Here is a 24570-nt window from a genome sequence, read left to right as displayed (position 1 = left end):
TGTGTTTTTTTCTTAGGGAGTTCTTTGATGGCTTGTTCAATTTCTTTTTCTGATATAGGATTATTTAAGTATTCTATTTCTTCTACTGTTAATCTAGGCAATTTATATTTTTGTAAATATTCATCCATCTCACCTAGGTTGCTATGTTTATTGCCATATAATTGGCAAAATAGTTTTTAATGATTGCCTTGATTTCCTCTTCATTAGAGGTGAGGTCTCCCTTTTCATCTTTGATACTGATTGTTTGGTTTTCTTCTTTCCTTTTTTAAATTAGATTGACCAGTACTTTGTCAATTTTGTTTGTTTTTTCAAAGTACCAGCTTCTAGTCTTATTTATTTATTAATTCAATCGTTCTTTTACTTTCAATTTTATTGATTTCCCCCTTAATTTTTATAATCTCTAATTCGGTTTTTAGCTGGGGATTTTTAATTTGTTTCCTTTCTAGTTTTTTAATTTGCATGCCCAGTTCATTGATCTTTGCCCTCCCTAATTTGTTAATATATGCATTCAAGGATATAAATTTTCCCCTGAGTACTGGCTTAGCTGCATTCCGCAGAGTTTGGTAGGGTGTCTCATCATTGTCATTCTTTTCAATGAAATATTGATTGTTTCTATGCTTTCTTCTTTAACTAACCGCTTTTGGAGAATCATATTATTTAATTTTCAATTAGTTTTTGGTTTGCCTGTCCATGTGCCCTTACTAATTATTATTTTTATTTCTGCTCTTTTGAATTTGTTTGTGATGTTTCTATGCTCTATCACATGGTCAATCTTTGTGAACGTACCATGTGCAGCTTAAAAGAAGGTGTATTCATTTTTGTCCCTATTTATTTTTCTCCACATATCAATTAAATCTAATTTTTCTAGGACTTCATTCACCTCTCTTATCTCTTTCTTATTTATTTTTTGGTTTGATTTATCTAGATCTGAAAGAATAATATTTAGATCTCCCACTAGTATGGTTTTACTATCTATTTCCTTCTTGAGCTAAGGCTGTTTCTCCTTTAGGAATTTGGCTCCTATACCATTTGGTGCATACATGTTGACTACTGTTATTTCCTCATTGTCTATACTGCCTTTTATCACAGTGTAATTACCTTACCTGACTCTTTTAATCATATCTAATTTAATTTGGCTTTGTCAGGAATCATGATTGCCACTCCTGCTTTTTTTTTTCTCATTTGAAGCCCAAAAGATTTTGCTTCAGCCCTTAACTTTAAACTTGTGTATGTCCACCCGGCTCATATGTGTTTCTTTTAGACAACATATGGTAGGATTTTGGTTTCTAATCCACTCTGCTATTTGCTTTAGTTTTATGGAAGAGTTCATCCCACTCACATTCAGAGATATAATTATCAGTTTTGTATTCCCTAACATTTTGGTATCCCCTCCTAGTTTCACCCCTTCTTCTTACACTATTTCCTTTTAAAACAGTCATTTGTTTTAGACCAGTCCCCCTTGTCCCTTCCCTTGATTTACTGCCCTTTCCATCCCCTCCCTTATTATTCCCCTCTTTTTATTTTTTAAGGCCTAATGAATTCCCTCCCCCCTCTCCTCCCCTGCTTTTTTTGACCTCCCCATTCCCCTGCTCCCCTTGGTTAATCCCTTCTGTCTTTCTCAGTAGGGTTAGATAGACTTCTATATCCCAATGGATATAGATACTCTTCCCTCTCAGGATTAATTCTGCTGCGAGTAAGGTTTAAATAGTACCTCTTAATGCTCTCTTCCTCTCCTTCTTATAATAGTATTCATCCCCTCCCCTTCCCATGCTCTCTTTGTGTGGTATAGAATATCTTATTTTTCTTATTCATTCAAGTTTCTCTTGCTGTCATCTACTATTCACCCCCCTCTTTTTTTTCCTCACCTCGTCTCATCTTAGACCATTTAGTGCTCCAACCCCTCCATAAAAGAATAATTTTTCTAATTTCTATAATGTTGAATATAGTTTTTGAAAATTACACATAACATTTCTCCATATAGGAGTACAAATGATTTGATCTTATTAATGCCCTTAAAGAGGCAAATTTTAAAGTAAGAGTTTTCTTTCTTCTCTGTTTCTTATTTACCTTTTCATGTTTCTCTTGGTTTTTGTGGTTGGATATTGAACTTTCCATTTAGTCCTGGTCTTTTCTGTGCAAATACTTGGAAATCTTCTATCTTGTTGAATGCCCAAACTTTCCCCTGGAAGTATATAGTCAGTTTTGATGCGTAGGTGATCCTTGGTTGTAGACCCAGTTCTTTTGCCTTTCCGAATATCATATTCCAAACCTTGTGGTCTTTTAGTGTGGAGGCTGCCAGATCCTGCATGATTCTGATTGGTGCTCATTGATATCTGAATTGTCTCTTTCTGGCTTCTTGTAAAATTTTTTTCTTTTACTTGGAAGCTCTTGAATTTGGCTATTATATTCCTGGGTGTTGTCTTTTCTGGGTCTAGTGTAGACGGTGATCTATGGATCCTTTCAATGTTTATATTACCCTCTTGTTGTAAAATTTCAGGGCAGTTTTGCTGAATAATTTCTTTTAGTATGGAGTCCAAATTTCTATTTATTTCTGCTTTTTCAGGAAGACCAATGATTCTCAAATTGTCTCTTCTAGACCTGTTTTCTTGGTCTATTAACTTCTTATTGAGATATTTCATGTTTCCTTCTATTTTGTCAGTCTTTTGACTTTGCTTTATTAGTTCTTGTTGTCTTGTGAGACCTTTGGCTTCTAATTGCCCAATTCTAACCTTTAGAGATTGGTTTTCGGCTAAAATCTTTTGGTTTTCCTTTTCACTCTCGTCTATCTGGTTCTTCAAGGCTTCCAACTGGTCATTTCTGGTCTTCAATTTGCTTATCAATTTATTTGATTTCTGAGCCTTACTTTTCAATCATGAAATTCTGCCTTTCAAACTTATTTTCTTGCTAGATCTATTCCATCTTTCTCATGATTTCAGATTTGAACTCTTCAAGATCTTGTGACCCATTTTCATTTTTTTTGGGAAGGTTTGGATGTCTTTAATTGTTTGTCCTCCTCTGTTTTCTGTTTTTTTTTTTTTTTTTTCTGTGCAGGAGTTATCAAGTATTAGAGTTTTTTTCCTTTGTCTTCTTGTCTATTTCTTGTGCTTTGCTTGGCATCATTGTGCTTTATCTGCTAGAAGTCTGAGTAAGGCAATCTGATTCTCTTTGTATGGAGTTAGGGAGCAGTTTTTGCCTGAGGCTGCTTTGTGAGTTTCCTGGTTTCTCCCTCCTGGCGTCTCTGGTCTAGCTGTTTTCAGGGTCGAGCCCCAGTGTTCCTAACCAGCTGCCCAGAGCCCAGAACTTGGCCCATGTTTGCTCCTCTACCTGGGGTTTTCCCCTCTGTCTGAGCGTGCTGGGCGCTGCTGCTGCCTCTCTCACCCCCACTCCTGAGTTTTCTAGCCACCTGGGATCTCGGGTCTTGCTGCTCTCAGGGGCAAGCTGCTAGTGGTGCCAGTTAGCTGCCTAGGAGCTAGATTTTGTGCCTCTGCTCGCTCTAAGTCTGGAGCGCAGCCTCTGACTCTGGTACTGTGGGTGAGGTGGGAAGGGTTGATCTGCTCGTGTTCTGATGGCAGCTACTTCCCCCCTTATGGTGTGGAAGTGCCTAAATCCCATGTACCTTCGATACTGTGCCTTATTGTGGGGACCCTTCTTCCATCTGGACCTTTTTTTCTTGTCCTTTGGAGAGGAGGTACTCTATATCCGTTGGTAAGGAGAGAATGTTGCCCTGCCTCTAATCTGCCACCATCTTAACCTGGAACTGGGTCAGTTTTCTCTCTCTCTCTTTTTTTTATTAGATCAACCAATGCTTTTCCAATTTTGTTTTTATTTTTTATTAATTCTTTGTGTATTGCCCACTTAAAAAAAATCCAACTTTTATTTATGCATTGTTTTAAACACTACAGTCATTTCTCACTGTTTCCTTTCCTCATTCCTACCCCGAATTATTAACCCTCAATTTTGACAAGGAAAAGCAGTTAAGCAAAATCAACTGACACTGTCTTAACAGTTAATTGAAAATACTCTACATCTTGTCCTCACCTCTTTTCTAAGAGGAAAAAGAAGTGGATCCTATATATTTAGATTTAGAACTTATGTTCTAATATCTCATAAGCGTCTTGTCTAGCCCACTTCTATAGCTTATCAGTCCAGTATTGGTCTTTATAATTTCATATTATATCATTTTTTATTACCATAATTCATAAAATCTGCAACATTCCCCTTTAAAAACTGCTTTGCTTTGTTCTTATGATAAAAAAATCATTCATATCATTTGCACAGAAAATTTTCCTTTATTTGTGTCAGACGTTTGAAGATTATAATTTCAGTAATCCTGTATAATGAGGAAGAAAGAAACATTTGTATTTGGTTTTGGAAATGCCACCATTTTAGACCAAAAAATTAAATATTAACTGGCCCCTACATATGAGGGAACCTAAGGTTCAGTGAAGTTAAGCAGTGGTTAGCATTGGAGTTAGAATTCAAATCAACATCTTCTAACAGTAGGATCATAAACTTACAACTGGAAGGCACCTTAGAGACCATTATGTCAATCCTCTCATTTTACAGAAGAGGAAAATGAGGTGTAGGAAAGTTAACTGATTTACCCCAAATTACACATATGGGGTGGGATGGGATCCGAATTCTCTTCTTTTAATTTTTAATGCAAAGAACCAGTGTTCTTTCTACTGAGAAATATTATTTCAAATCCAATTCTTTTCCTTTCGTTGTTAAAAAGAATTATTGATAAATTAACATGTTTTAAAGCACACAATTCCCTTAGATTCTAAAAACTATATTTTCTCTAAACAGTTCAGAAAAATAATCCAAAGAGTGTTCGGAACTCTTTTCATTGTTCTGTTTTGTGACCGCTTATCTTATTGTGGTCAACAGGAAGGGTTTGGGGTTCTTCTAATATGCCTAGTTTATTTTCTTTAGTACATGTAAGTTTTATTAGTCATGAGTTATTTACTAGTTATTTTATTAGTTATTTGTTAGTCCTTTTGTATTAATCCAAACTAAAAAAAGTTGTTTTTAAAGAATAACCTTCTGCAGATTTATGTTGTTTTTAATTGTTAGTGCTGCATTGTTTTCCTGATTTTATTCCATTTTATTAGTAACTGAGGTTTCTTTAATTTTTAAAAATTATATTTGTATAAAATTTAACTTGTTAATGGGATTTTTTTTTAATTTTTTTTTAATTTTTTATTTTAAACCCTTAACTTCTGTGTATTGACTTATAGGTGGAAGAGTGGTAAGGGTAGGCAATGGGGGTCAAGTGAGTTGCCCAGGGTCACACAGCTGGGAAGTGTCTGAGGCCGGATTTGAACCTAGGACCTTCCGTCTCTAGGCCTGGCTCTCAATCCACTGAGCTACCCAGCTCCCCTGTTAATGGGATTTTGAAGCTTAAGTGGATGCTAAGAGAGAAATAGTCTGTAGAATGGGCCCTGTTTTCCATGGTCTACCACGTCAAAGAAGTTGTATAATGTCTATTCTTATAAGGAATTATAGTTAAATAAATACCTGGTTCTGGTGTTAATACCTTACAATTCTCCTCTCATTTAATATACAACTTTTATTATTTAGTCTAAGCTCTCTCTTAAAACAGCATTTGGTTAGTAGAATAATTTTTCAATGCATCTTTAAGGGCTTTCTTTTTACTGTTTACTATAGGATTAACTGGCTCTCTTATCTCAGTGGGTGAACTGAAATTGAGACAGATTTTGCAGGCATACTAGATTGCTTTGGTTTATTAACTTAAATCTACCTAGAGGACCTTGTAGATGGTATAAACTACAGAGGATGGAAAGCTAACATTTAAGAAAACATGCTTTTGGTCTGGGATACCCCCAAAAGGAAGCCTAGAGTCCAGCCTTAGTGATATTGTGGACCATTCAATGAAAGAAGTTAGAGCGGACTAGCTGAAATCAGCAAACCTTAGTCCCTTAGCTCTTGCCGGTTTTGGTCTGTGTGAAAGGTAACTAGTACCTGGATTTTAGACAACTATTTATATATTTAGAAAGGGAGCTTAGATGTCATCTAGTCTAAACTCTTCATTTTACAGAAGTGGTTAAGTGATTGCCTGTGTTGAAATGTAAAGGGTTAACAAGTTTCTAATGACTTTTGTGATGTTCAGGATTATGGAATGGTAACATAATCCTGAAAGTGACTTTGCAGCATTCCAGCCCTAAAAGGTCAGCATGCCCTGAACAGTGCTTGAACTTTCCTCTAAACAAAGTTGCATCCTGGCACATTCCCGAAGATTGACAGTACATTTCTTGTGCTGGGCAAAAGTTTTCCACATTGCCTGAATCACCCCCTCCATTTTGTCTTGACATACTATATAAACCTGTACCCTCCTCTAGTCTCTTCAGCCTGGGTGTGGTTGTGGGTGGGGCTTTGGATCTTTCTCCCCCCCTCCTCCCCCCATGTGTGTTTTTGAACTCTTTCAATGAGAATAAACTGCAGCTGTATGCCTGATTGGTTTATTAGAACAGTGTAAATGTTTTCTTGTTTGGGTTTAAGGTTGATACCTAAGATTATATAAAGTAGTAAATAATGGAGCTTGAATCCAAACCCATGGCCTCCCCATCCACTGTGCTATCCTTTTCCCTTCCTGTTCTCCTTAGATTCTGAGGAGTTGAATGCTGAGACAGTTTTGAGATACTTTAAACTACAGAGTCTATTTCCTAAGTGGATATATAATATCCAGTTATTATGAAACTGGTACTTGCTGCACAATGTCCCAACAAATTGTAATTAACTCCCACTACTCCCTCCCCCAGCACACACTGAAGTAATTGAGATTTTTTTAATGGGGAGGCAAATTTTATTAAAAATTTAGTTTAGGGGGAGATAGTATTTCTATTAGTAGAGACTGTTGGGACATAGATTTAGAGCTGGAAAGGACCTTAGACTATATTTAACTCAATCTTCTCATTTTATAAATGAAGAAACACTCTCTTTGATCAAGGTTATATGGGTAGCAAGTGGCAGGGCTGGAATTTGGATCAGGGTCCTCCAAATACAGATCCTTAGGTAGGAAAGGAAGAGGTTGGAAAGTATAATGAATGTCCAGGAAAGGATGAATTGTCCGCTTTATTTGTCGTAGGTAGTTAATTAGAAGGGTTACTGAGATTTAAAGCTTAAAAAAAAATGTAGACCCAAGCCAGAGCATGGCAGGCTTTAAGGGTTACTTCAATTTGGAGTAGGGAGATTATGAAGATTTTATTTTTAGCTAAATAGTTACATGATCAGAGGTGCTTTTGGACAGATTAATTTAGACATATATGTTTAGGAAGAATTGGGGGATAGGAAAGATGTTCTTATTCCTAATCAGAAATTTGGGACCAGATGTAAGGGAAAGGTTGGGTTCTTTAGAAGGCTTTCGCAAAGTGTTAGATAGTTAAGTTTTGACAGTGGATGAGATCATTTGCTTTACCTTTAGGACAGAGAAAGAAAATAGCAGAGGACTTTGGTCAGGCTCTTGGGAGGTTGTAATGGCAGAAGAATGACAACCTCTGAAGGAGACAGAAGAATCTGCAATGAAGAAGGAGTGGAAGAATTAGCAGAACACAGCTTCATAGAAATCAAAGGAGGGATAGTTTCCCAGTGGAGGAAGGCTTTATTTGTTTGTTTGTTTTTTTTTAAAACCCTTACCTTCCATCTTAGAATCAATACTTTGTTTCAAGGCAGAAGAATAAGGACTAGGCAATGGGTCTTAAGAGATTTTTTTCAGGGTCATATAGCTAGGAAGTGTTTTGAGGTGAAATTCGAATCCAGGTCCTCCTGTCTCCAGGCCTTCTACTGAGCCACTAGCTGCTTTCATCTATTTTTCTTAACAGTTTGAGAAAAGACCTTTGAATTATGATGTCATAGGTGATCTTTAACAGCGATCACTTGAAAACTTAATTGCAGTTGTCAGTGAGTGTAGACTCCTTTTTAAAGAAGTTTGGAAGTGAAAAGATGAGTGATTTTTTTTTTTGACACATAATGAAAGGTTTTTCAAAAATAATGAGCTGGGGAGTAGCTGGATGGGAGGTCCTAGGTTCAAATCTGACTTCAGACACTTCCTAGCTGTGTGACTCTGGGCAAGTTACTTAACCCCCATTGCCTAGCCCTTACTGCTCTTCTGCCTTGGAACCAATATATAGTATTGATTCCAAGATGTAAGGTAAGGGTTTAAAAAAAAAAGAATAATGAACTGATTGCTGTTGTCATTATTAATATTCATTATGCATATAGCTTTGTAACAAAAATAATTGTAATTGTTATTAGGGTCCACTTCATTCATTCATTCATTCATTCATTCATTCATTCATTCATTTACTTAATTTATTTAAAGGCCCATGCCTTCATCTTAGCCTATGTATTGTTTCCAGGGCAGAAGAGTGGTAAGGGCTAGGCAATGGGGGAGTTAAGTGACTTGCCCAGGGTCACACAGCTGGGAAGTGTCTGAAGTCAAATTTGAACCCAGGACCTCCAATCTCTGGACCTGGTTCTCAATCCACTGAACCACCCAGCTGCCCCTTAGGGTCCATTTTAGACTTACTTAGATATTTAGAGCAATAATTTGTGTCTTGAAAATTAAGACTATTTAAAAAATTACTCTTTGAATATTCAGAGTGAATTTTTTTTCAGTGATTTGTTAAAATAAAGATAGACGAAGGCAAACTTGCAAAAGACTTTAGGGAAAGAGCATGCAAGAACCTTGTGGAAGAGACTGTTTGCAAAGGCAGTCAACTGCACGCCTGGAACCATTTGGGGGTCACATTCCAGAATGAGAAGGAAGGATAAGGAGGAGGATAGAGAGTGAGGGGGGCACTTTTGCCTTGGGACGCTGTGAGTGTGGGAAAAGAGGAATTTCCGGTGGCCATTTTGATCAGTTACAGGAGTTTTTGCAGAGCTTCAGACTTACCTTAGAAGATCCAGGAATCCAGAGACTTTTTACCTGATCCTGACCCTCATCTTGATCTCATTTTAGTGCTGAGACCTGGTTCCTGGAGATTTCATGTGAGTGAGAGAAGTTGCTGGGACAGAATCTGTCTGCCATACTCCAAGCCAGACCACTCTCAGCTTTAGCCTGTTGGCTTCTAGCTAAATCTTATAATCTCAACTTTGTTCTCAATTTGTGGACCAGCTAGTCAGATTTTAGTTATCAAGAAAGGTTCTAGGCAGATAGAGTAAATAGACCAGTACCTGAATGGGAGGAGCTATAACCTGGTAGCTTAGGAAATTCCTTTTACCCTGGTCCTCTACCCATGCTGCTATTTATAAAGTAAACATTGTTTATTTGAATAACATCAAACTGGAGTCAGATTTCGTGTTAAGCTTACAGAGGACTGGTGTGGCTGACCCCTAGACCAAAACCACTGTTTGGGTCATCACTGATCCAAATCTAAATCCTCACTAAGGAACCTCTATTTAATGTGAAAAACCTACATTTATTTCAGATTTCAAGTGACTGGGAACCATTGAAGCAATTCCATTTAAATTTTTTAGGAAGAATTTCCTTGTGTGTTGTCATTTTATAATCAGCAAACATTTTATTAAGCACTTAGTGTGGACAGTAAATATAATTTTTTGGGAAGAATTAATTCTTTTCGTAGTTCCCCTTATTGTCACGATTAGTTTTTGTCAATAGATTCTATTTTTGTGGTTAGGAAGTTTCTATTTTTTTTAAGTAGGTAATTATATATCCAGATACTCTGTTGTATTACTGGAATTCATGTGACTTAATGTATTCAAAGAACCTTAGAGTTGGTATGTTTCAGTACATTGATTAGGATTTATAGAAAGACATGTCTTAATTCTGGTACAGGATAAAAATAGGTGGGTGGGTTACAATATGCATCCAACAGAAATCTTAACCACACATGAGATCATAGATTCATCAACTTGTTGAAGAAGAAACCTTGAGAAAGCTAATTTAAGCAAAGCAGTATGATATAAAGTAGGTTAACTATCCAGGGTCTTTTTTATTTTTTTTATAAGTAATAATTTAGTTTTAGTTTTAAAATGTCACATTGAATCCAGACTCTTAATTTTTAGTCTGCAAAATGTTGTATTGACAGTTTCTAAAAATAAACAGTTTTCTAATGGATTATGTTCATTTTGTTGTAAATCTGTTTTAGAAGATTAAAAAAACTAGATCATTCTACTCTTGAGCATTATCAGGCAAAGCTATTTTGAATGGGTATAAAACATTGCTTTCATAAAAATACTATTTTTAAAATCTCAGATACATATACCATTAAAAAAAAAAACCATTACCTTCTATCACAGAATCAATAACTAAATATTGGTTCTAAGATGGAAGTGCAGTAAGGACTAGGCAATTGGGGTGATTTGCCCAGGGTCACACAGCTAGGAAGTATCTGAGTTTGCATTTGAACCTAGAACCTTCCGTCTCCAGGCCTTCTTCTCTATCCATTGATCTTCACATCTCCCCCTACATATACTATTTATTGCCAGAATAGATGGATGTTTGCCACTGAAAGAAAATAACATTTTTGAGACTCAAGATTCTGAGCCCAAGCCTTAAAATTGTCTTTACCATGTTATAAATTTCATTGAATGCAAATCCCTTAAATATCTGACCTTCTATGATATGTGTATATATGTCTTATTTACAAATATGGATTAGAATTTGTATCATTGGCTTTTTTAGAAGAATGTTCGATATTGTTGAAAAGAAACAACTATCCCTTCCTATTAATTGGAAATTTTTTTATTTTAAATTTTACATTGCAAATATTACCTAAGAAAAAAGTGTGAGAGAATGTACTTGAGCCAGTAAATAATGAAATATTTGAAATGCTCAGTAAAATAAAGCTTACTATCATTTTCTAGTTTCTGTCATTCAAACACTATTTAAGAATTTAAAATTAGGTTTTTATGCTAATATGAGAATTCTAAGGTAATATTGTGGTTACCAATTTAAAATATTATAGCTCAAGTCAAAATGGCTTTTAGTAGCGTTTATTTACAGAGGTGGAAAGAGTGAAAGTAGAGAAATGTAAGAAGAGGGTAGAAAAATGTCTTTCCTATCACACTAAATGTTGCTCCTGTGTCCGGCTCATACTTGTCAGGGCTCGTTAACCCTTAGCCAGAGGACCTGGTGGTGTCTTATGCAAGGGTTCCACTTACACAGCCTCCTCTAGGAAAGGATGGCCTCTCTGGAACTAATCTCTCCAGAAGCCAGGAAAGGAAGGCCAGCTACTCACTCACTCAAGATGAAGTCCAAAGGAGAAGATCCAGCAGCATTCCTCCAAAGCCACCTCCAAAAGCCAAGTCACAAGGAGAAGCTCCTTGAACAGGAAGTTTAGGACTTTTTATAGTCCTTTTTCCACATCACTTCCTATCACTTCCTCCACTTTATGGGAACCAATTGCAGTCTTTCAGTTTGCTTAGCACTGCCCAGGGAGTGGTCCGTGCGTCTGGAGTTGTCACTCTCTTTAGTAAGTGACTTGGGAACTCCCTTACTTAGTGTTAAGTAGAGGTGTTTAAGTTTTTGGTTGATTAATTTGATAGACAAAGAAAGTTTGATTCACTCTTCAAAACAAAAATTCCTAAATGTGGTCAATAAAATGTTCATTTGAAGTCAGATGGTGGCAGTGTTTCTATGTCTTGAAATTTTCAAAAAAAGAAAATGCTGGTACTTTAGGTTTTCAAATTAACAAACATCCAAATGTTCATGGCAGAATTATATTTATTTGCATTATTTTTACCTAAAAGAAATTTACTTCTCTATGCCTTGAGAAGAAAATTGGAAAAACTAATTTGCCTATGTGTCTCTTATTTTTTCCTCCTGAGTTTAAAATAAGTTTTCTTTTTATTAGATCCTTTTAGAAGAAGAAACTTATTGTATTTTGCCATGACAGTCAAAGAATTAAATTTGACTTCCTTTTTATCTTTTCAAAGATGTTTAAAATCTCATTGGATAAGATCTTGGGCATATAGTTAGGAAGACCTGGATTCAAATATAGCCTTGAACACTTATTAGTTGTATGACCTTGGGCAAGTTATTTAACTTCTATCTGCCTCCGTTTTTTTAAATATAAATTGGGGATCATAATAGTACCTACTTCCCAGAGTTGTGTGGATCAAGTGAGTTAATTTTGGTAAAGTGCGTTAATACAGTGTCTAGTGCTTAATAAATGCTTTTCTCCTTTCCTTGTAGAATTAAAGATTCTTTTAATCCTGAGCATAATTAGAATAATTTTTTCCCCTTATCATTAAGGAAAGCTCATCAATTCATTAATCTGATTAATGGCTGGGCCAGCAGTAGAATCTAAATCTCTGGAATCACAGAGCCTACTATACCATCTTAAAGTTACTCTGCTTAGCAGTCTTTTTTTACAATAGTTATGAGTAAGTTTCTTATGTTTATTTGTAAGTAGATCAGAGTATTTCACAGGTTCCTCTATCGCTATCTCAGAGCCTTCTTTCAAAGCAAATGGACCCTGAGATTCTTGGTTTAGGCTTATAAACTCAGCTACTGGGAATCCTGGAGCTGGCACATTTCTTGAGCTTGGGATTTCTTAGTTATCATGGACTTTGCTAATATGATGTCTACACTAAGCATGAAAACGTTGAGCCTTAAGGAGTAGGGAACCACCAGGTTTCCTAAAGAGGGAAGAACCAGCCTAGGAAACAAGAGCTTTGAACAGGTCCTGTGCTGATTAATAGTGGTTTGGGGTGGTTAATAGCCCCTGCCTGAATATACAGCATGGATGAGATAGTGAGACCAGTCTCCCTTAAAAAAAAAAAACCTGAAGACTTGCGTTGTAATTTTTATACCTTTGCCCTTCATTGCCTAAATATCAAATCCTGTACTCAAATATGTAACATGCAAAACCATTTTCCAAAAATCCTACTTAAAACTTAGATCCATAACAATAATGTGAAAGGAAGTATTCCCTATAAAAACATTTTGAAAAGTACATCAAATTCAAATTATTTTATTTTATTAAAAAAAGAAACACCCGGGGGCAGCTGGGTAGCTCAGTGGATTGAGAGCCAGGCCTAGAGACGGGAGGTCCTAGGTTCAAATCTGGCCTCAGACACTTCCTAGCTGTGTGACCCTGGGCAAGTCACTTGACTCCCATTGCCTACCCTTACCACTCTTCCACCTATAAGTCAATACACAGAAGTTAAGGGTTTAAAATTAAAAAAAAAAAATTTAAAAAAAAAAAAAAGAAAAGAAACACTCTTACCTTCTGTCTTCGAATCAATTCTTTGTATTGGTCCCAAGGCAGAAAATCAGTAAAGACTAGGCAGTGGGAATTAAATGACTTGCCCAGGGTCACACAGCTAGGAAGTATCTGAAGCCAGATTTGAGAAGCTCCTGTCCTTGGCCTGGCTATGGATCCATTGGACCCTAACAAATCAAATTATAGTAAAAATATCTTCTACAGGTAATATATGCAAACGATAAAACAGTATCTTAAATGGAAAAAGACCTAGAAAAGCCCATGCTACATAACAATTTTTGTTTAAACAATTCTTTGTGAAGTTATCAGTAAAGTTGTTTTGGGTTCTGATTAAGATTTAGGAAAAGTCTCCTTAGAAGGAACTTCTTAAAATTCAAGTCTCCCATTATTAAAATATTATAGAACCCTATACATCTTTTTTTGTAAGCAATTTACTTTGAAATCAAATGAAATTCATTCTTTTACTTTTAAAAACTAAAGAACTAAATAAAACTCTTTTTTCCCCTATGAATATCTGTCAAGCTAGCTGAACAAAAGATTTCCAAGCTGACCGCCTGTGTTTTGATGTCTGCCATAGCAAAATTACAATATAGAATAATTCTCTGAGAGAAATGAATGGTGGATTTTTATTAAAAAACATTTACTTTTATACAGCTATCATTTTAAAGTAATTTGTTCCAAGTTCCACATTAAATCATCTGTCTTATGAGAATTTGAATGCAAGATTTTCCTTCTTGACCCACATACTCTAGTTTGTCCATTAAAAATGGCTTCATCTTGGACACCACACAGAACAAACCAAATACCTCTCCTCTAGAGAGAGCAGACTTTCAAGTACTTGAATGCAATTATCATGTCTCATCTGAAGTTTCTTCAGTATGGTTTTGCACATAATCCCTAAATTTTCCCACTACAGAGTCATTGCTTATACTATTTTCCAAATAAAGATTTGTAACTACGAGGGACCTTAGAGATCGTTTAGTCAGACCCTTTCATTTTCAGAAACTAAAGCTGAAAGAGTGGTATTGACTCAGCCTTTTTCGACTTCACAGGAAATAAAATGAATTTGCACTAAAAAAAAATGGCTTCACTTAATCAGAGATATAAGTTGATTTTGAAATTCACTGAACTTCTTAGATTTTCTTGAATACCAATATGTTTTTTGCTTGGAAACTCTTTTTTTTGACATTCAAATGATAATTTCAGGTTTAGATTTATTTTATGGATGACTTAAACATGTAACATAATTCTTTACTGATTCATATGACAAGTGCCATTGTATACTTGTAACTAGAATTTGCATTTTGAGGGTTAATTTTTGTATTTTGGATACTTGCATATTTGTATTTTTCTTGTAAGTATGTGTCTTTGGACTTAAAGCAAATTACTTTTCTGGGAAAGGTATTGTAAGTGGAAACTAATTTTGCAATAGAAATTATGTTACATTAAGGATTTATTGTTTCTCATCAAGGAAGTGATTCAAAATTTTTAACAAAAATGTTCACAAACTTGATATTTCATGAACAATTCAAGCTACTAAAAATTTCGAACTTTATATACACATGTATATAAAAATATGTTAAACAGGGACAGTGATAAAAAATATAATGTTAATTGAGACTCAGGACACAAGCTTAAAATGAAATATTTCATGAGGGTCCTGAGGAAAGAACTGTAGGACTCCAGGAGAGTTGACTGATTTGGGAGTTGAATAGATATCTGAGAGCAAAGCTGTGTTGCAGGATCAGGAAGGGGATAATGAAGAAGGGATGGGGAGGATAAGGGGAAGTAGCAGAAGAGATAGATGTCTGAGATAAGTGATATGCCATACTCTGGGAGCCAGAATCCTGGGAGATAGACTTTGTTGGGTAGTAAATTTGTTTGAAACCTAATGTAGAGAAGAGAGCTTTCACATCTACTTGAGCATGTTAGGAAACTGATTATCCTAGAAGTGTACTTTGTGATAGAGAGACCTTAAGTTAAACCACGTAAATAATTGGCAGGGCACTGGAATTATTTTTATTTTATTTTATTTTATTTTTTTATCCTGGGACTCCATTCAAGGAGCATAGGGCCACAACCAGTAGGCAATGGGACACATAGTCGCTCAGGGTCACCCAGCTGGGAAGTATCTGAGCCTGGACTTGAACCTAGAACCTTTTCGTCTCTAGGCCTGGCTCTCAATCCACTGAGCTAGCCCAGCTGCCCCTACTTTAGGTTGCAGTTTCTTTAGCAGATGTAGTTTTTACAGGGTGGGGTTGCTAGCCCCACGCCCAACCCTCCTCCTTTTTCATCCAGGCTAGGGACCGTCCTTGGCCCAGGAGTGGTAAGGGTGGGCAGTAGGGGTCAAGTGACTTGCCCAAGGTCACACAGCTGGAAGTGTCCGAGGCCGGACTTGAACCTAGGACCTCCAGTCTCTAGGATTGCTTAATTATAGTAGATTATTGTGTTATGTTGATCAATTATAGGAACTTTTATTATATGAACATTACTCATGTAGTCTTCAACAAAAGCATATTCTCTGATTTTTTGGAATTAAAAAACATTATACATATCCCTATTAATGGCTTAATGAAATTTCTAATGGATTGTAAGTAAACATGTTGTTTCTTTGCAGTTAGCCTCTGGAATTTATAGTTTTGCCTGTTCTCTGTGGAATCATCATACAGACACATTCCTACAACATATTTCTACTGGGGATGAAGCTGCTATTTTAAATTCATTGGAAAGAACTCTGTTGTCATTGAAAGGTAAAATTAAACATAATTCACATGACTCATTTATTTAAAAATTGAATAGCCTTAAGATGTAGCTACTAAATGAAGTGGAGGGACCAGGTAAAGATGTAGTAGGGAATATATGTGAAAGCCTAAAAGCTAATTCAAAATAAAGGAGATATAGAAGAAATAACCAGTTAAGAACAAGGTTAGGAAGAATAAAACTGTAAAAAGTATATATTAACAGAAAGCAGTAAACTCATTTAAAGACCTTGCATATAGGAAAGCGTGTCCATAACCAAGAGAAAGGCTGGTAAGGAATTCATAAAGGTATATGAGCATAGGAAACTAAGCTGATTTCTAGGCCTTTTTGTTATTTTGAGTGATTAAAGGGCAAGTCTTTCTTTCAAAGATTCTGGGTTTATTTCCTTTATCTTTTCTATCTACTTTTCCACTTGTAGTCCAGGACATAGTATATTTAAGTGTATGGATGAAGATTTTTTTTTAGTCAATGTTTTTTGTTTTTATACTATTAGTTACTTTCTGAAAGCTTCTGGACTTATCCTTTCTCTCTTTCTCCTCATCCATTTTATTCCTCATCTAACGCCAGGCCCATGTTGAGTTTCCATTCTTTTAAAATATAATTCTCTGGAAAAGTAAGACCTTCTTCCTTCAGGACTCCAGGCCTAGCTCCTTTGGGCTTCAAACATTGTTGTCCAGAAATTCTCTTCTTCCTTGATGAGTTCCTTACTGGCCTTTCTCCAGGTCATGGACTCTCATCCCTATATTCAGGGTCATAAAATCCTGCTTTCTGTTAATAAATATATATATTTTCACTTTTATTCTTCCTATTTTTCTTGTCTTTGTTCTTATCTGTCTCTTTTTCTTAGTTTTTTTATTTTGATTTATATTTTAGGCATTTACATATATTAGCTACTACATCTTATTCTGAGAAGCCCCTCGATTTCTTCCTTTAACATATTGGTTAGTCCTGTGTACTTAGCTATCTATCTTTGTCCATCTGTCCGTCTTTCTTTCTGTCTATCCATCTGTCTGTCTGTCTGTCTATATTATCCATCCACCCATCCACCCATCCATCCATCCATCCATCCATCCATCCATCCATCCATCTATCTCTATCCATCTATCTGACCAGCTATCTACTTCCTGTGATTATATTATTTGAAAATATTTAAAATTACATATTTGTATTTTTCATACCTGATCTGGGGTTATAGTTTGGTTTATAGTGATTATGGGTAAAAGGGAATATTTTACCCAAATTATATGACTTGTTTAGGTAAGACATTTCCTCAGCCTTTTTTTTTCTTTTAGACAGAAATGGGGATTGAGAAAAACACTTTTGTTTGTGGAGCAAGTGAGAGTAGCAGTGTTTTGAAGTTGTCAGTTGAGGGCTGCTCTCTTTCTATTATGCTCTGGTGCTGGCGCTGGGAGCCCACCTGTAATTGGTAATGTCCCTATTGAGGTATTTAACTGTCTTGGAGGGTGTTTTCTTAAGTTTTAGAATATTTAGTGATGTTCTTATTTTATTGATAGTATTAACATCATACATGCTGTACTTTTGTATATTTTGCACATGTATGTTTATATATTTGATATATTTTTTTTAGGGATACAAAAATGATTAATTTTCTTTGGTTTAATTTTTAAAAAGGAACATCATTTAAAATGTTGTGTTAATTACTCTATAGATATTTAGTGATTGAATACTTTTAAATGTGTTTCTCTTTGCCTTGTTCTAAGCCACTCTTACATATTTCTGCATATTAATGATATTGTGATGTTTAAAGAATGAATATAATACCCTTTTTATTGATAATATGACCAACCACTGGTCACCTTAATGACTTTAAGAATTAGATGTTTAAAGTAGATACAGTAGGTTCTACTTAATGGAGAAAATTAGATTTTCTTTATCCTCTTCTTATTCTCCTTTGAGTTTCCTAATCTCAATCAAAATTTAGTTAGAACGTGTCCATTTTTTTTTAAAAATTTTTAAACCCTAGTATCTTTTATATATATCATTTTATATTAATTTTATTTGTTACAGGGCTAGGCAATGGGGGTTAAGTGACTTGCCCAGGGTCACACAGCTAGGAAATGTCTGAGGCTAGATTTTCCATTTTTTTTTTTTAAACCCTTGTACTTCGGTGTATTGTCTCATAGGTGGAAGATTGGTAAGGGTGGGCAATGAGGGTCAAGTGACTTGCCCAGAGTCACACAGCTGGGAAGTGGCTGAGGCTGGGTTTGAACCTAGGACCTCCTGTCTCTAGGCCTGACTCTCACTCCACTGAGCTACCCAGCTGCCCCCTTCCATTTTGTTTTAATGAACATAGTCTGTTATTTCCAGTGAAAAATTTATCTCTGTATCTACCTTTTGAAAATCAAAAAATTATTCATCATAGCTTTCTCATGTAGCTGAATACAATTATACAGATTATGTACTTCATTCATTGACTTCCTATTATATACTATATCTTGTTATATTTGGCAATTGACTTATTATAGATCTATTCTAAGTTAACAGTGTAACAAATAGTGCTGTCCTCAAATACAAATCATTTGAAATTTCAGTCTGGATTATTGCACATACTTTCATGTTCTTTGGGCTTTTTCCATTTTGTAAATGGATAAGTTTGTCATTATAAAAACATTTTTACTGAATTTGGTGAATTTTGCACCCAGAGGTGATTTTTAGATTGTGTATTAAATTCAGTAATTTGACCCCTCAATATTTTTATTCTATGGAGCATTTATGGAATGAAGCACACCTAGTTTTTTTTTTTAATGAAGATAATGTATTTTATTAAAAAAAACCAAATGAAATTTAGAGTGAGTCTTTTTTTGAAAAGAAATATAGTATAATGGATTGAAACTGGCATGATGTAAGATCTAGGCTTCCTTATTAAGGAAATGTGACCCTATGCAAATCAGTTAACCTTCTGCCTGAATTTCCCCATGTTTCACACAATGAGATTTAAGTATGTAATTCCTAGGGTCTCCTAGGCTTTTGTCATTGTAAATATGCAATCATAGTTATTTATTACAAATTAAAGAATTAATCAGTTTTGGTTATACTTTTCAGTGCTTCGTAAACTAACAGTTCATGGATTTGTGGAACCTCATAAGAATATGGAGGTGATGGTAAGTGACATCAGTGGATTATTTTCTGACTTTGTAAAATGTTCGAATTTATTTATTTTTTAGGTTGATTTTATGATCTTTAATTCTGTCAATATTTTGTTTAAAAATTATACCAAATGAGGCATTTTTATCTTTATCATTTCCTGTACGTGTTACAGTGCATTTACAGTATTTTGTAACATTTTGGGGGGCATATTTTCTATGTAATAAATGCTGTTCAGAACAGAAGAAACAGACTTGTTATACCGTTTCTCATGATTGGTTGTTACCACAGAAGTTGTTACTGTGGCAGCTTTTTGAATTTGGTTGCTATTGTAACATTACCAGATATATCTTTAATGTTTCTTCTGTCTGACAGTTTAAAAATGTTATTTGAAGAAAAAAGATTATAAAAGTCATGCATGTCTAAGTGGGACTATTTGTTCAAACACAGTTTTTTTTCTGAAGTTTTTAAGAACTGGTTAAAATTGGCCTAAAATTAAAGAGCAAATTTACCATCTGTATCCTTTTCTTGCTTATGTGTCTGTACAAGATTAAATTAGCAAAATGGGAAATTTCTTTTTCTACTTTTGCCAGGACTACTGCTGTTAAATCATTATATAGCAATGGCCTGTTTGTTCAGTGGTCATAACAAATGTAACCCCCATCTCCATTCCTGTGAATCTAGACAGTAAGCAAAAAAAAAAAAGATCATAAGGAAAATAATATAATAAAATTTAATACATTTTGTCCTGGGTAATAGTTATTCCACTTTTATTTTTTTGCTGGAGAGGTTCTTTATTCCTGGTTTTGTGTGAAAATGAATTAGTCATTTAACAAACTTCGTTTTGTTTTTACTATTGGTGTTCTTTCATTCTTCCTAGGTTATTGAATTGGCTATGTAGAGGACGCATCCCTATGGATGTAGAATTCGCTATTTCTAAATGTACTGAAAATTCAGAGGCTCAAAGTGTTGGTGGAGGGAGATCTACCAACTGCTAGAAAAAATTCCTATAGACTGAGGAAATTAAGTGAAAGTGCATGTGTCAGAGTGACTTGTGAGTCTATATGACACCACTGAACAGCATAGAGTCATAAAATGGGAGATTTGGAAAAGATTTTAGTCGCTCTTTAGCCTAACTCTTTCACTGAAGGAATTCTCAGGATAACATTTGGTTCTACACACAATTAGTTGTCAGTTTTCTGCTTAAAGACCTCCTAGGAGAGAACCTGCACAACCTCCTGATGTAGCCCATTCCACTCTTATTCAGGGGAGTATTCTTGGGATTTGTGCTTGGGCTTATGCTAGTTAACATATTTTTAAATGACTTGATTAGAGGCATAGATAGTATGTGTATGATTTGCAAGTAACTCAAAGCTACATGACAGCATCAGGATGCAAAAGAAATTTGACAGATTGGAGTAGGAATTTTTAATTTGGAGTCTGAACTTTAAAAGAAAAAGTGTTGATAACAATAATTTTGGTTTCCTTTGTAATCCAACGTATTTAAAAATGTGATTCCAAGAAGGGGTCCTTAGGCTTTCCCATAATTTCAGAGGAGTCTGTAATACAAAAAAGGTAAAGATCACTTAGAATATTGGGTTAAACCTAAAAAAGATGAAATTCAATAGAGATAAAGTCTTACACTTTGATATGATATAGAAAGTTAGTGTCACAATTATAAGATGAAGGATGCATAAATAAATATCAGCTGTTCTGAAAAAAGATTTTGAGGTGTTTTTTTTTTTTTAATTTTTTAAACCCTTAACTTCTGTGTATTGACTTATAGGTGGAAGAGTGGTAAGGGTAGGCAATGGGGGTCAAGTGACTTGCCCAGGGTCACACAGCTGGGAAGTGTCTGAGGCCGGATTTGAACCTAGCACCTCCTGTCTCTAGGCCTGGCTCTCAATCCACTGAGCTACCCAGCTGCCCCCGATTTTGAGGTTTTAGTGGACTCCTAAGTCAAAAGTGAGATACCAGCCAGAAAAATAATGCAATCTTGGTTTTCATTAAGGAGAGCATATCTTCTAGGAATAGGGGGCTGCCAGATACCCTGAATTCTGCCTTTTTCAGTGGGGCATAGTGGTGGTGATGTGAGGTGCCTTCCAACTTCCTTTTCTGTGATATCTGGCAGAGAGACTGTCTTGCCTACTTGAATTTGTATCCCTAGCACTCTGCCTGGTGGCTGCACATAGTGCTTTAACATGCCTTTCTATATAATTATTTTTCTCTATAGCTCCACAGTGTTACATGTTCACTTATATTTTATCATTAGCCATACATCTAGTTTAGTTTATATTATTCAATTTGTAGAGAAAGTGTTATTAAAAAGCTACCAGTTGGGGCAGCTGGGTGGCTCAGTGGATTGAGTCAGGCCCAGAGACAGGAGGTCCTGGGTTCAAATTTGGCCTTAGACACTGCCTAGCTATGTGACCCTGGGCAAGTCACTTAACCCTCATTGCCTAGCCCTTGCCATTCTTCTGCCTTAGAACCAACACTCAGTATTGATTCTAAGATGGAAGGTAAGGGTTTAAAGGAAAAAAAAAGCCACCAGTGTCCACACTTACCTTTCTAGCTCTTGTCTAGAGCTTTGCCTCCTAATAAATGGGAATTTTTTATAACTTATGCTATCTATACCCTTCCACATCATTCCATTCTGCCCAGTGTCCATTTCTTTGCACACACCTCTTCAAATATATTATAAAGTGTTGAAATCAACACTACCATTCCTGTCAAAGGCACATCAGTACATTGCCATGTACTACCATCTCTGTCATAGTTTCAGTCCAAAACACATCTGCTTTACCACCACTGTCATCTCTGCCTCATACAAATTGTCTTCTTTTGTTATAATATAAACCCTTTGAAGGGAGGAGGGAGATTTTTTTCTTTTTTCTTTCTTTCTTTTTTTTGTATTTGTATCTTGGCACATTTAGCATTGAAAAAATGCTTTTTCATTTGTTCAGAAGAGAAATTATTATCTTTTTAATGGCATATGAGTTTTGGTTATTTGCCTTTTTTCAAATTCTGAACTAACAAACAACACATAAGATGAGCATTTCCATATACCAAGTAGAACAGAAGGGGATTGCATGTGAACTTGTGAATCTGTTATGTACTGTAAGGGTGAAAAGGGGGTTTTATGGGTTCAATATATTAAAAGATGAGAGAAGAGCGAGAGGAAGTAAGGAAATAAGAATCTCTCCCTCTAATTAATCCGGGTAGATCTTAACCCTCGGCTGAGGGTTAAAGGGCCTGAGGCCTGGAGGTGAATGGAGCAGACTTCATTCACAGAGTCTATAAAAGAAGGTTCTTAATAGAAGTTCAGGAAGATTCAGTCTTCATACTCACCACGTGGAATGATTCATATATTTGAATAAATTTCTTATGTATCTTCGATTTCAGGCCTTTGTCAGAGAAACTTGCTGTAAAGAATGTTTCTTAGTTAACTCTGTCTCTTCTCAGTCACAAACCAGCAAAGCTCCCTCAGGTTGCCTTCACAAAACCAGCTGACTTCTCACTCACTCCACTCTTTATTTTTAAAGGGGTCACTTGCGTCACCTCCAGTGCCTTCCCCTAGCTTGGGTGTCCAGTCACAATAGATGATTTTTATAGACTGCCTAGGGGGCGGGTCAGTGGATTCTGATTCATCACTCACTCTAGCACAGGTGGGTTACGACCTCCCAAGACTGGAGGTACTCTCACTTTTGGTGATTAAATCTAAAGATGGGCAGTGTAGACTTAATCTAATTATCACAGTACAACTTGTTTTTCTTTTTATGTATATAATAAATTCAACATGTTACTTTCAAAGGGGACCTGTTTATGTTTCTTGCTGACTATTCTCTTTTGTGTATTAAAAATAAACCTTCAGCGAACATCTCCCCACCCCCCACTTTTACAACCCCCTTGTTAACTCCTTTCTAACTCTGTCCCTTACACTACTCCCCATTGAAAGAAAGAAAATTAAAATTCTCATATGATGTGTCCAGTCAAACAAAACAAATTCAGTACGTTGGCAATGTCTATCTGAACTTTTTTCATCATCCCTTCCCTTTGAGAAGTGTATATCATATTTTCGTCACTTGGAATCATGACTTGATTAGAGTTATTGAGTCTTTCATAGTTGTTTTTCTTTGCAATATTATTATTGAAAAAATTATTTTTCAGGTTGTGCTTACTTCACTCTGCATTTATAGGGTCTTCCCCATATAGCTGAAAAACAATTCCTTTTGACAGTATTCTAATCTATTCACATGCCTTTATTTGTTTAACTGTTTCTGAAATGACAAAAAGATTTGTGGTCTACCTTTAGAGACATATTTTCCCTCTTTCTTTGACCTATTTGTCTTATAGACCTGGTAGTGATAACTTTTAGTGCGTCGTTCCAAATTGCTTTCTGGAATAGTGGTACCAATTCAAACCTCCGCCAGAGGTGGTGATATGTGTAGTTTCCCTCAGCCCTTACTGTAATTGCCATGTTATCTTTTTTTTTTTTTTTTTTTTGCTCTCTTTGTCAATTTGGTTATGTGAACCTTAGAATTGTTAAATCAAAATAAAATATTTTGTTTTGCCTACTAGTGATTTGGATCATTTTCTTTATAATGATTCTTGATAACTTAGATTTCTTCTTCATATCATTTGAGCATTTATTATATGAAGAATGATTCATATATTTGAATCAATTTCTTATGTATCTTCGATTTCAGGCCTTTGTCAGAGAAACTTGCTGTAAAGAATGTTTCTTAGTTAACTCTGTCTCTTCTAATTTTAACAGTATCAAAACCTTTAAAATTTTATGTCATCAGAGTTGTCCATTTTATCCTTTCTAATTTGCTCTCTCATTATTTGGTCATGAGCTCTTTCACTGTTCTACAAGTTCATTAGATGCTTCTTTTTTTTTTTTTTTTTTTTGGCTCCTTTTTGTTTATGGTATGCCCTCTTATATCAAGGTTAAATATCCATTTACAATTGAACTTTGGGGGACAACTTGGTGGATTGAGAACTAGACCTAGAGAAGGGAGTTCCTAGGTTCAAATCTGGCCTTAGACACTTCTTAGTTGTGTGATCCTGGGTAAATCACTTAACCCCCATTGCCTTGCCCTTTCTACTCTTCTGACAGAAGACAGAAAGTTAAAGGCTTAAAAAAAATTGAACCTTGTAGATGATGTGGTATGTTGATTGAAACCCAATTTCTGCCATATTCTTGTCCTATTTTTCTAGTAGTTCTTGTCTAGAATTGAGTCCTTATCCTTGAAGATGGAGGTATTATACACTATGATGCTGTGTTTATTTGATTCCTTACATTCTGTTCCTCTTCTATTCCATAACAAGTATTGATCTTTTGAAAATAAATCATATTAGAAGTTGTTCATCAGCACACAAATTATTTCTCATTTACTCTGCCCTGGATTAAACCTCCCCTTATACAAAGAAAAAAACAAGCTAACAGAAACTGACTAGTCACCAGGTAGTATTTTGTCATTTCTTCCCTGAA

At 35.5% G+C, this 24570-nt stretch overlaps 1 protein-coding gene across 1 annotated transcript in view; it reads left to right on the top strand.

Annotated features, from left to right (window-relative positions):
• The window catches only part of IPO11 (importin 11), a 222537-nt gene that overhangs the window by 17181 nt on the left and 180786 nt on the right, over positions 1–24570 (top strand). Inside the window, exons 5-6 of the mRNA XM_044663634.1 lie at positions 15829–15961; positions 19035–19093. Of these exons, the coding sequence (XP_044519569.1) occupies positions 15829–15961; positions 19035–19093 (192 nt within the window). The remainder of the gene's footprint in view (positions 1–15828; positions 15962–19034; positions 19094–24570) is intronic.

Source organism: Gracilinanus agilis, chromosome 1 (genome assembly GCF_016433145.1).
Source record: "Gracilinanus agilis isolate LMUSP501 chromosome 1, AgileGrace, whole genome shotgun sequence".
Classification (NCBI taxonomy): Eukaryota; Metazoa; Chordata; class Mammalia; order Didelphimorphia; family Didelphidae; genus Gracilinanus; species Gracilinanus agilis.
The sequence above is the reverse complement of the archived record's forward strand: the minus strand, read 5'-3'. Positions and strand labels throughout refer to the sequence as shown.